Here is a 12,027-nt window from a genome sequence, read left to right as displayed (position 1 = left end):
GGGTCACCCCTGGTGAGGCCTGTCTGGAGCATTGCCTGGCGCTGGGCCTGGCTTGGCCTTGCTCGGGTCAACAGGCCCAGTGCTGAGGATTGGGGGCTGGGATGCTCTGGTGGGAATTTAACCTGGGGTGGGCACTGGACGCCCACAGCAAGCCTCCTCTTCAAGTCCAAGGTGGTCAGCCTGAGAACTGACACAGGAGATCAAGTAATAGGGGAGTCACCTTTAGAACTATTTATACTGTTCCTTTAAACAGTGACTGCCCCAAGATTCTTTATAATGATGGGATTTACACAAGATTTTTTTCCAGAAACACAGATGTTGTGTATAGGGAGAGATGCCCAGAGGGTCTCAGAGTTACAAGGCTATCCCAGAGGAGACTCTCAGCCTGGCTCTGCACAGGACAAGCTGTGATACTTAGCTCAAGTGCAGCTGAGTGCCTGGCCCTGACCCAGGACAAGCAAACTATCCTACGTACAGACTCACTTTATTTACTCCACATAAATGTTCTACATGTGTACTTTTAAAAATGAGACAAAGTTTCAACAGATGCAACCAATTTTTGAAACAGTTCTCCAGAATGGAGACAGACGCAGCGTGCCATCGCCATCTTGTGGCCACATGGAATATTGCAGCCCAAGGCTTTCCAAGCCTGGCAGCTTTGGTAGGTTTCTGTCCTGCCTGGGGCCTTCGCATCCCAGCTACTGCCTTGGACATCCTCGGAGGAAGTGACTTTAGCTCCATCTGCTCAAAGCCAACCAGACCCCCCCCCCCCCCATGCTCTGGTCATGACTCTGCATGTCCCTTCTCACCTCGGCAGCCACAGGGATACCCCCAGTTCTCCTTACCTGGCAGCCTCAGCCCCATATGAGCTCCTTCTCTCTCACGATGGAAGGTACCTGGGACCTCTGTGCTCTCCGCTGACCACACAGAGACGCTGCTGAGGTTGGTGCTGCCATCACCTGGGCTGGGCCCAGACCTGCCCTCTTATTCACCTCCCCCTCCGTGACTCACTGACAGTCAGGCCAAAGGCTCTGTGGCGGGTGCTCTCCACTACTGTCTTTCTTCTCCACCCTATCCTGTCCTGTCGGGGCAAACACAGAGCTGCTTCACAGCAGACCCGGCAGGGACCTCCCTCTATCAGCTGTTCACTCTCCAAAGCTCTCGCGTAAACGAACAAAACTCCACCCTAACCCACGCCCTTCTGCTACCCCAGCTGGCACCAGTTTTAGCTTTATTTTGCTTTTGCTCTGAGCATCTCCAGGCGCAGTTTCCCACTATTCTCTCTTCTATGTCTCCAGCACTCTACATGGGGGACTTTCCTTTCAAAGACCCAGTGACGGTCCCAAACAAGGGTCTGTCCTATCTTCTCTGACTTGATAACAACTGATATTGTGGGTGACACTCCACAACACAGGTGACTCTCAGTATGGTGACCCTTGAGGGTGCAGGTAACCCCCTCAGTGTGGGTGACAACAGTACAGGCGACCCTCAGTATGGGGGACCCTCGATGGTGCAGGCTGCTCCCTCCTGCATATGCTTCCCTGGCCAACCTCTCCTCTTGCCCTTTTTTATATGCTTATGTGCCTCTCTCTCCTGCCTGGGCCTGGGGGCAGAAACTCTCACAGCACAGGGCCTGGCGCTCAGAGGTGCCGCAGGAATGTTGGATCAATGAATAAAGGAAAGAGAGAAGGAACCAGCTTTTGGTGCTATTGTATGTTCTGTTTTCTAATTTATTTCTGCTCTTATCTTTGTTTCTGTATTCTTATTCTTTTCTTTTTCCCTCCAATAAGAACATATATGCTGCAATCGTTAAGTTTTTAAAATAATAAAAGCATTTAAAATTATGAATTCCTTCTAAGTACAATTTGGGGGCATCACCACATAATTTATGGCATTTGTTATCAAGGCACTTGGAAAAGGCATTTTCATTTCCAAACTGAATGAGCAGTGACAAAGGAAAGGTTTTTAATTCTCAGGCATTTGTGGTCATATTGGTGATATGCACACAGTGAAGTTCTGGTGTATCACAATGAGGTTAGAGATTAGAAGCAATTTCTGCTTCTCTATATTTATAGGTGTTTTTCTTTATGGACTAGATTATTGACATAATATCTGGACTCTTAACAGATAAACCCTTGGCCCTACAGTTTAATTCCTGATATTTGTTCATTTTCCCCTTTCAATTACATGGACTTTCTTTGTCCTTTTATCTTTTTACTTTACTAATATCTACTGTGACACCTCCAGTCACAACCGTATTTCTATCCATTTTCTTCTTTTATAAAATATTGATTGATTGATTGATGTGGACCATTTTTAAAATCTTTACTGAATTTGTTACAATATTGCTTCTGTTTTATGCTTTGGCCGTGAGGCATGTGGGATCTTAGCTCCCCATGGGGTCTCAGCCTGGACTGCACACTGGGAACCCCTAGGGAGGCCCTCTCAAGATTCTCACGGGCCAGGGAGAGGCTTTGGCACTAGGATTTTTTTTTTTTTTTTTTTTGCGGTACGTGGGCCTCTCACTGTTGTGGCCTCTCCCGTTGCGGAGCACAGGCTCCGGACGCGCAGGCTCAGCAGCCATGGCTCACAGGCCCAGCCGCTCCGCGGCATGTGGGATCTTCCCGTACCGGGGCACGGACCCGTGTCCCCTGCATCGGCAGGCGGACTCTCAACCACTGCGCCACCAGGGAAGCCCTGGCACTAGGATTTTTAAAAGAATCCTCCCCCTTCCCTGCCCCAGGTGATTCTCCTTTGCAGTCACAAGAGAACTGCTACTCCTTCCTTCCCTCCCCACCTTTGGTGGATCCAGCTGGTTGTTAAAGTGGCCAGGTGATCATCCGTTTTGGACTCTTCAAGCGATATATGTTCACTGTAGCGAATCATGAAAACAGAGGAATGGACAAAGCAGAAAACAGATGTTTTACATTTTTTTCCAACCAGTGATCTGTTGCGGTTTTCAGTCTCTGCAGGTTTACAAACATGACCATCTCCTGCTTCTCCTTCTTCAACGTGTCATCTGTTCCGGGAGTTGAGTTATCCTTCAGACCCTTGGAGCATTCGTTGTCCCTTTTGTAGCCGAATAAACAGTGATTGAGCACTTACTGTATTGTATGTGGGGCTGAATGAGAGGCCACGGGGACCCAAAGATCTCACGGGACCTTGAGGGACCTTCAGTCTAGTCACTTTATTTTATTATTTATTTATTTATTTGGTTGCACTGGGTCTTAGTTGCAGCAGACAGGCTCCTTAGTTGCAGCTTGTGGGCTCTTTAGTTGTGGCTTGCCAGCTCCTTAGTTGTGGCTCATGGGCTCCTTAGTTGCAGCACGTGGGCTCCTTAGTTGTGGCACGTGAACTCAGTTGTGGCATGCATGTGAGATCTAGTTCCCCGACCAGGGATCGAATCCCGGCCCCCTGCATTGGGAGCGCGGAGTCTTATGCACTGTGCCACCAGGGAAGTCCCAGTCTAGTCATTTTAAAAGGCCTTCTGTGTGGATCCCAGGTGCCTTCTTTTTTCCTTTTCTTGTCGTTTTTCCTGGAGATTAATGTGTTGAACTTTGTTATGGGTCAGGTTTTCTTTGTTTCACACAATTTTCTAGGTTTTCCATGGAATTTAAGGGGAAGCTATTACCTCCCCTTCTGCCATTTCCTCACATCTCCTCCCCAAAAAGCCCCAAGAAAAGTCACTTTTCTTCTTTAACCTTCAGTTGCCATGGACACACGTCTGCGCCCCAGCGCGGTGCGGCCATAACCTGGGGGCACCCTCCCCATTTCCGCCCTGAGCATCAAGTCGCTGGCCCTCGGGGCCAGCGGCTCAGGTGCGAGGCGTGGGTTCCTCCCTGTCAGCCCTGTCACTGCTGCTCTCAGCGGAGTCACCAGAACGGGGCCAAATGGGCTGGGGCAGCCGGTGGGTGTTTGCAGGTGTGTGACAGAGCCCCGCAGGCTGGGAGGCACTGATGGTCATGGTTTCCCTCTTGCCGTGATGAGCACGCTGGTCACAGCCCCACAATCTTCTCAGTGGTGCAGAATTGGCCGTGTGGGGCTTTGTTTTTCATTTTTCAAAACAGGCAAATGCTCTGTGCTATGAAAACAGGGCACACACAGGACATCCACAGCATTGAGGGAGGGGTGCGAACGCCAGTGGGAAACATCCCATCACCTTGGAAACCCTCTCCTTGGGGGTCCCTCTGCCCCCAGAGCCTCATAGAGGGGTCAACTTCAAGCCAGCGCCCCAGCCAGCTGCACCAGAGCCCCTTCTGGAAGGAGACAGGCATCTTTACGAAGCACAGCAAACACTGCAGGAAGGTAAACACGGCTCAGGCCCACCACTGTGGCCCAAAGACCAGTGCGATGAGACCCCGAGAGGCACCCAGACCTCCCCACTGGGCAGGACCGCTCGGGTCCCAAGGATGGGAAAGGCCAGCAGGGGTCCCTGAGGCTCCACGGGAAGCAAAGTGCACGGTTTCAGGCAATGGCACCAACATGGACCAAAGGTGCTCCGAGACACCCTCCCTCCACGGTGACCCAGGCCCCAGACAACAGTGATTAATAAAATCAAGAGTGCGGAGGCCCCAGCTGGGGGTCCCGACTGAAAGGGAAACATTGGCCCCTGCCCACCAGGAGGCTCGCTGCCCCAAAAACGGCCCAGCCTGGAAGGCCCAACACAAGAGCTGGGTCTTGGTCCTCCAATCCCTTTCCCGCCTCCCTTCTTTCTTCTCTGTTCCCCACCCTGTGCTGGTGGGGGAGGACTGCTATTGTCTGAATTGTGTCCCCCAAAATCCACACGCTGAAGTCCCATCTCCCAGCACCTCCGAATGGGACTGTATTTGGAACAGGGTCTCTAAAGAGCTCATTAAGTTAAAATGAGCTCATTAGGGTGGGCCCTAATCCAATACGACTGGTGTCCTTATAGGAAGGGGGGACTGGGACACAGCGACACCCAGAGATGGACCATGTGAGGCCATGGGGAGAAGGCGGCACCTACAAGCCAAGGAGAGACGAAGACACAACCCCCGCCGACACCTTGATCTTGGACTTCCGGCCTCCAGAGCTATGAGGCGTTACATTTCTGTTGTATAAGCCGCCCAGGCCATGGTATTTCGTATGTCAACCCTAGGAAACTCATACAACGGGGGATGGGGTCAAGAAGAGGAGGAAGACGGTCCAGGCCGTCCCCATTTCTCTCCACCTCTGAGCCTTGGAAGCTCATTTTCTCCAACTTTGGGAGACCCAGAAATGTCATGAGCACCTATTCGTCCCTGGAAGAATCAGTTGTTCAAAACAGAATCACAAATTTCTCCAGAATTGGGACCTAAACAAATGTCCAACCAACACCAGAGACACACCCACCTATGGACTGGTTGTCTCATTTTCGAAACACAAGGCAGCCAGGGAACCCCTGTGGCACCCACTTTGAGAACCGCCAGGTCACGGAGCTACAAGCCTGTCACCTCAGATCCGTCCAATCAGCAAGGGCTGAAGTGAGGAAGGGAAGAACCGGTACTTTCTCTCCCCTGAGCAGGGCACTCACGGCCTGGTGGTGACCCCAGTAAAGAACCGAACAGTAACCTACTGTCTTTCCTTGAAGAGGCCGGGGAGGTGCTTGTGCTATGGGGGGCAGGCGGGGGGACCCAGGCTGGTGGTGGGAGGAGAGCCGCTCGCCCGCCTCCAGCCCAGCTGCGGGGGACCCACCCGCCTCCTCTTGCACAGCCAGCCTCTGCACGCCCTTACCTTCCCGCCTCCCGGCTGGTGCTTCAGGTTTTCTGTGGAGCCGATCTTGGACTTGACGTTCTTCAGGTCTGGCATGGGCCCGGGGGCGGTCTGCAGGCGGCTCTTAGCTGCAGACGGTGACTTGGGTGGAGTGCGGACCACTGCCACCTTCTTGGGCTCCCGGGTGGGCGGGGTCGGCAGGGAAGGGGTGCGGGAGCGGCTGCCCGGAGTGCCTGGGGAGCCTGGGCTGCTGTAGCCACTGCGGTCCCCGGATTTCCCAGATTCACCTGGAAAGGAAGGAGGGCATGAGGCCAGTTAGCAAAGGGCTATCTGTCCTGGGGTCCATTCCCAGACTCAGGGTTGGATCAGGCACGTGGAAACAAGGTCAGAAGCTCAGTCAAACCAGCAGGAGGCTGCCCTTGGTCCCATTTCTAGAGAAACGTCTCCACTTCTCAGCCGTGCTGCTTTGCGACAGAGATATCCTGCTTCCCAGAGAAGCAAAAGAGTGGTCGCCAAGGACCACCCAGTACCCCCTAGAGGGGGACCAACTCTGCCCTGTGGCCCTGGGGCCAGGAGAGGCTCCAGCTAGCTGCGTGGTCTCAGACAAGTCATTTACCCACTCTGAGCTCAGAGGAAAATATTGTAATGCCTGCAGTAAGTGAGGCCGGGCAGGGATACATGGCCTGTGCCCTGAATAAGGGCAATGCAATGCTGGGCCAGGGGCCCATCTGGATCCACTGGACTCTTTAACCACAGGGTGAATTTTAAGCTGTTCTCCAAGTTCAAGGCCCCTTTTCCCTCAGACCCATCCAAACTCCCAGCTCCTCTGTGGTACCTGGGCTCCACAATGGTATACCTGCTTCGTGTCCATCTGTCCCTCGCTCTCCAAACAAGCCATGCCGCTTCCTGCCGCCCTGCCCTCCCGAGAACCCTCTCCCCACCAAAGCGGTGCGCAGCAAATAGCAGTGCACTTTTCCAGGTGCAATGCGGGCGCCAAGCCCTCCAGGAAGGCCACTGGGCCCATCCCTCTCCCAGCGGAACAGCCCTGGGTTCCCTAACATGCGTCTCTTCCTGCACTTCTCATCCCCCGTCACACTTTAATAGTTGGCTATTCCGTCTGCCTCTTGGATTCGTGTTTCACCAAGTGTGGCCCCAGGCACCCCTGCATCAGAATCTCCAGAGCCACCACGGAGGAGTGGGACCTGTAAGATGCAGATCTCCAGGCCCCATCTAGACCTGATAGGACAGAATCTCTAGGGGTGGGGCCTGCAAAATTGGTGCTTCCCACGCTCCCAGGGATTCTTGAGCAGACTTGAGTCTGAGAGCCACTGGGCTGGATGCTGGGCTCCAGCTCTGAGGGTGGCTGATGCCCCCGCCCCAGGAACCATTTGTACCAAACAGGGACCTGCCGGGCCCCAGGCTGGAGAAGGGCAGCTCTTTGCTGGAAGCGGTGACTTCTCTTGCCGAGGGGAGAAGGAGCGTGTGGCTTTTAGTGGAGTCTCCGTGTCTGCTGGAACTCCCTCACGGTGCCAAGCTCTGCAGCCAGGGCTCGGTGCCCCCCACCCTCTGCCCCCAGGCACACAGGCTGGCTGGTGGACCTGGTGGTGCCTTCAAATTCTTTCTGCGCCACTGAATTGCAGAGTGACCTTAGGCAAGTTACTCGACCTCCCCGGGTCCAGCACAGTGACCGTCACCCACAGGGTGCCGGTGCGATCTCACATGTAACCTGGTTGGGGCCAGTGCAGACCTCCAGCCCCCGTATCAGCTCGAGGCACATCCTCCCCTGGGCCCACCACAGCCCTCGGCTGAAGTGAGAGCACGCAGGATTAGAAAGGCCCGTCGGACAGACATATCCGCACAAACCACACGAAGAGGGGAGCAGGAATTCTGACTGTGCCAACTTCAGGCTCAACGTGGGAAACCTACGTTTCAGAAGCACGTCCTCTCGGCTCTAAAAACCTAAGCCAACCAAGAGGCACATGCGCAAAAGGCATGACCCTGCGGGCGAAGCAGGCTCAGAATTACCTCTCTCAGATTTTGCCCCTCCATGAGGTGGTTTTTTCTGCACTTGCTCGGTAGCTTAAAAAGAAAAATCCACAGAAAGCCTGGTTATCATCAAGCTTAAAGAGGCCTTAATGAGTGTTTTTTTATGGGCGCCCAGTCATGCCCAGCCAGGCCATCCACAGAGGCGACCAAGGCGGGGAACGGGGTCAGGGACTCCATCGGGCAGGAAACAAGGCCAACTTGGGGGAGATCTGTCCACCCAAGAGCAGGTAAGATCCAAAGAGAAACACACGTTCTTGTTTCCAGTTATGATCCAGTCGCGTGAATCAACTGGCACAATGACCAGTGAAAAAAAGCAGCGTCAAAATCATGTAAAAATCCCAGTCACAAGTCTCGAAGTTACCCCGTACCATATATATCGTATACATGCGGAAAAACCCCATGGGAGAAAACCGACGAGCGGGCGTCCGTGCAGGCCCCACTCTACGGCAACCTCGAGAAACATCACAGCCAAGACACGCAGCAGACAAGGGCTCTGAGCGGCCACCCCGGGGCCAAGGGGCAGCAGAGGCCCCGTGGCACCAGCCCAGGCCTCGTGCGCAGCCCATATAAGATCCACAGGGCCCCTGAGCCAGCGCAGGCCAGATGCCCCCCGAGTCATGCACAATCTAAACCCAGTTTCCTGGGACAGTCCCCAGGGCAGTGAGACAGGGGCACTCAGCCTGGCTGTCCCCAGTGGAAGCAAGATGGCTCAAGTGAAGCCTTGCCTGGTACTCAAAACCCAGTGGGTTTTACTCACAGGAGCCCGGGGGAACGGGCCCAGGGTGTGACTGCTTAGCTAAGATTCTTACGTTCTGTCTGAGGGTCCCTAACATCCCAGCAAGTTAGCAGGGGCCGTGCCCTGTGTGAGGTCACCTATAGTGACCTAACCCTCATTTGGGGACTGAAAAACACCTCCCAGGGGCCCTGGATGTGGGGTCCAAGGATCTCAGAGAAGCCCCTTTTCCGTCAGTTACTAGTCTTACAGCTGCATTTTCCTCGTGCTTAAAAGTCTGGTTAGACTTAGTCGAGCCTCGATTTCTTCGTGGTAATAAGTGGGGATTCAATATCTAGCTCAGAAAATTAGAAGAATTAGACTTCGGTGCTTAGTAAACTGCAGGCGTCGATCAGCTACCAGAGCTTAACTGTCAGGGCCTCCACAGCGAGCTCTCCCCCGACTTGGATTCCAGAGAACATCCCTCTTACCCGTGCCTGGTGGGGTCTTCGGGGTGGGCGTGGTCTTCTGGGTGGGCGTGGTTTTTGCTGGAATCCGGGTGGCGTTGGCCGGGCCCTTCTGGCCTGGAGGGGCCGCTCCCCGGGGTGTGGCGATCTTCGTTCCAGGTTTACCATCTGCCCCCTGTAAACGAAGCATGGTAGAGTGGTTTTTACGACTGAGAAAGGTTCCTGCCACCCGGTGTCAATGCCAGCCCCATTCAACCACCGTGACTCCAAATGAGGCTAAGGTTGGGGTGACACTTTGCCAGCCAGATACAACAAATGTCCTCTACAATGACGAGGGTTTGCTGGGCACACAAATCCACAGCCCCTCCCAAATGCCTACCTTTTCCTCCTGGAGGGACATTTTACATGAGTTATCTGCAAGAGCTGAGCTAATGTATTTAATAAAAAGTCAACAGAGCTTACAGCAATGATCGAGTTCATCATCCAACCAGTGTCGGCAGGCAGGACATCTGTAGACTCTTGCTACGTGGACACCGCTCTCTGACTCCCTTAGGGATTTATCTGACTGGTGGTGGTTAGTTTCAGAGGGACAAGGAGACAGTTTGTTGAAACTGACCAAGAGTGCTAACAGAGCTCCGCCCTATCCTTCTGTTCTCTCCCAAACAAGCCTCAGGCTTCAGTACCACCTCAGGTGTGCTAAGAGCCCTTGGCGGGTGAACACCAGCATCAATTAGCAAACTGGCCAAAGGTGGAGCACAGGTGCACAAGTCAGCTGACTGGGGACAGTGACTGGGTCTGGGGACCCAGTTGATGACCTTGACATATAACACAAACTCAAAGAAGAAACTGACATGAACTGAGGACCACGAGATGGTTCAGGAAGGAGTAAACTGGTGGAACAGGCATGGCTGCAGAGTGATGCTGTCCGACCCAAAATGAGGGCAACCTGGAAGCACCCCCAGGTTACCAAAGTCAGAAATGGACAAAGGAACCCAAGCAGAGTGGCGATTTCCAAGCCAGGGTCCCCTCCGGTGCCTCAGGGCTGCTGCCGGGAGGGCCGACGGGGCGCCAAGAAGGATGGCACTGTGCCTCCTTTTCCTTGTTTCAGCCAGAATTTTAACTGTTCTATGTGGCGCTTCTAGGTAAGAGCTTATCCAAAGAAAGGTCTTTGCAGCTAGAAAAGCATACACTTGAAAACCACAGTAGAGCAGCCTCATTCTTTCCAAAGGTGCTTTCCTTACCTTGACTTTCATCTCCTTTGCTCCAGAACTGCCAGTTCGGGGTGTGACAGAAGAGACGTGTTTAGGAGAGGAAGATGGCTCTGGGCACACGGCGGGGCTGGAGGGTTTGATCAAAGGGTCTGAGCTACCAGGAGTGGGGCGTTTGGAGCTAAGGCAAGGCCTATTGCTCAGGGTTTTAGCAGAGGAAGGTGTGGATGTCTTAAACATAAACATGAATAAAATCAAAATAAAAGTCAGCACATGGGAGAAATGAACAAACTGAAAAAAAGACAGTGACTACAAATAAATAAGACAGGTAATGGTTTAAAGCCGTGATCTCCAAACTGTTTGGATCACGCACCCTTACCAGTCCTTCTTATCAGGAAGAACAGAACGTGACCATGCATCTCATGTACTTGCAGTTATGCACCAGCTAATACATATACTACGACGCTAACATATGATGAACATTATGAAACTTTCATGTGGCAGAACTTGGACAATGGATAGACTTTCTGGTATGTTCTTTCTCCAGCCCATTGGATCTACTTCAGCTCTGCCCTTTGGAGACCACTGGTTTAAAGGTGTCTCGCACCCAAAGAGTTGATGGAGGTCGCCAAAAGTATGTGATTCTTAGGATGTTTCTCAAGAAAAACACCTCCAATGTGTCATGGGTCAGAAGTGCCTCAGGTTCTGCTCAATTCCAGGTGGGGAGCTCATGCTGGCCCCCTAACTCCTGGCCCTCTTCCACCGCACCGATAGAATTGTCCTTGCTAAAAAGAGAACTGTGCCTGTCCCAGGTCTTGAAGATTCTGCCTGACACCACTTAGATCATGCACGTGCACGCACGCACACACACACACACACACTTTCTGAATAAAGTCTCAAAGCTAAACACTGTCTGGTGAATCTTATCTGGCCACTGTTTACTCTTGGACACGGTCCACCTAAGGAAATAGGCTGGGTGGGGCAGGCGGCCAATGGGACAGGGCTCCGTGAGCTGGCTGGCCTCACGGAGATGAGAGCATGTGAAGGATGGTGGCCGACACCTGCGGTTTGTCTGGATGGCCTCTGGGGGCCTTGGATGGGGATGTGTGGCCCTGGTAGGGAAGGGTGGCCTGGGAGGCGGAAGGGCCATGCCTTCAGGAATACAACCAAGAGGCCAAGCCCAGAGGATGTCAGAGCTACAGAGCAGGGTCCTGACCAGAGACTTTGCTACTGGGGTTCCTCACTAAGGTGGCTGAGACCCTCTCTGCTGCCAGCCTTGGGGAGGATGAGGGTGAAAGGAATGGAGCACGGGGGTGAGGGGAGGGATGCGGGCTGAAGCCCTGGGGCTGCTGACAAGAAAAGCTGAGGGTGGGTACTGGCAACCCCTCCTTCCCCAGCTGCGCGAGGTCCCCCTCCCCTGGCACTGCTCCCTACCTGGCCAAGTGGCCAAGGTTCGTGAGAGATCTGCCCCCTTGCTGTGAGGCTGTGAGCAGCTCCAGGGCAGGGACGGCTTCCTGATGGACGAGTGCGCAGAATGCATGCCGGCATGAGGATGCGATTCCCCTGAATGGGCATCATGATTGGCAAGCAGCTATTGCCTCCCCTCAGGTTCCTGCAGGACCCTCAGCTGCCCCACTGATGGGCAGAGTCCTGATGGCGAAGCCTACTTCCTCTAGGGCAGACACTTCGGGCAGCGACCCTCAACACACAGGACCAAACTCCTAGGGCTTCATTCTGCACCTGGGGACTCCGTCAGGCCTCCAGGACTGATTAAGACCCAGGCGTTTCAGGCAGCATGCATATGGGACATTTGAGATGCCTTTAAGGAAAACAGGTCTTCATCTAGGGCCCCAGTGAGGTTTTCCTGGCAAAACACTACCATGCA

The 12,027-nt window shown here is 53.5% G+C and overlaps 1 protein-coding gene across 4 annotated transcripts in view; it reads right to left on the bottom strand.

Annotated features, from left to right (window-relative positions):
* The window catches only part of MAPT (microtubule associated protein tau), a 103,262-nt gene that overhangs the window by 14,999 nt on the left and 76,236 nt on the right, over positions 1 to 12,027 (bottom strand). For 3 of the 4 annotated variants that reach the window (XM_022589050.3, XM_022589052.3, XM_022589053.3), the window contains 2 exons: positions 8,959 to 9,109; positions 5,731 to 5,996 (listed from right to left, as the gene is read on the bottom strand). In XM_022589050.3, the coding sequence (XP_022444758.1) occupies positions 5,731 to 5,996; positions 8,959 to 9,109 (417 nt within the window). Of the gene's footprint in view, positions 1 to 5,730; positions 5,997 to 8,958; positions 9,110 to 10,175; positions 10,374 to 12,027 lie in introns of all 4 variants that reach the window. The other variant, XM_089901379.1, reaches the window with a different exon arrangement.

Source organism: Delphinapterus leucas, chromosome 19 (assembly GCF_059928025.1).
Source record: "Delphinapterus leucas isolate spDelLeu-1000000601 "Yukka" chromosome 19, BTC_Dleu_Yukka2, whole genome shotgun sequence".
Lineage (NCBI taxonomy): Eukaryota > Metazoa > Chordata > Mammalia > Artiodactyla > Monodontidae > Delphinapterus > Delphinapterus leucas.
The sequence above is the reverse complement of the archived record's forward strand: the minus strand, read 5'-3'. Positions and strand labels throughout refer to the sequence as shown.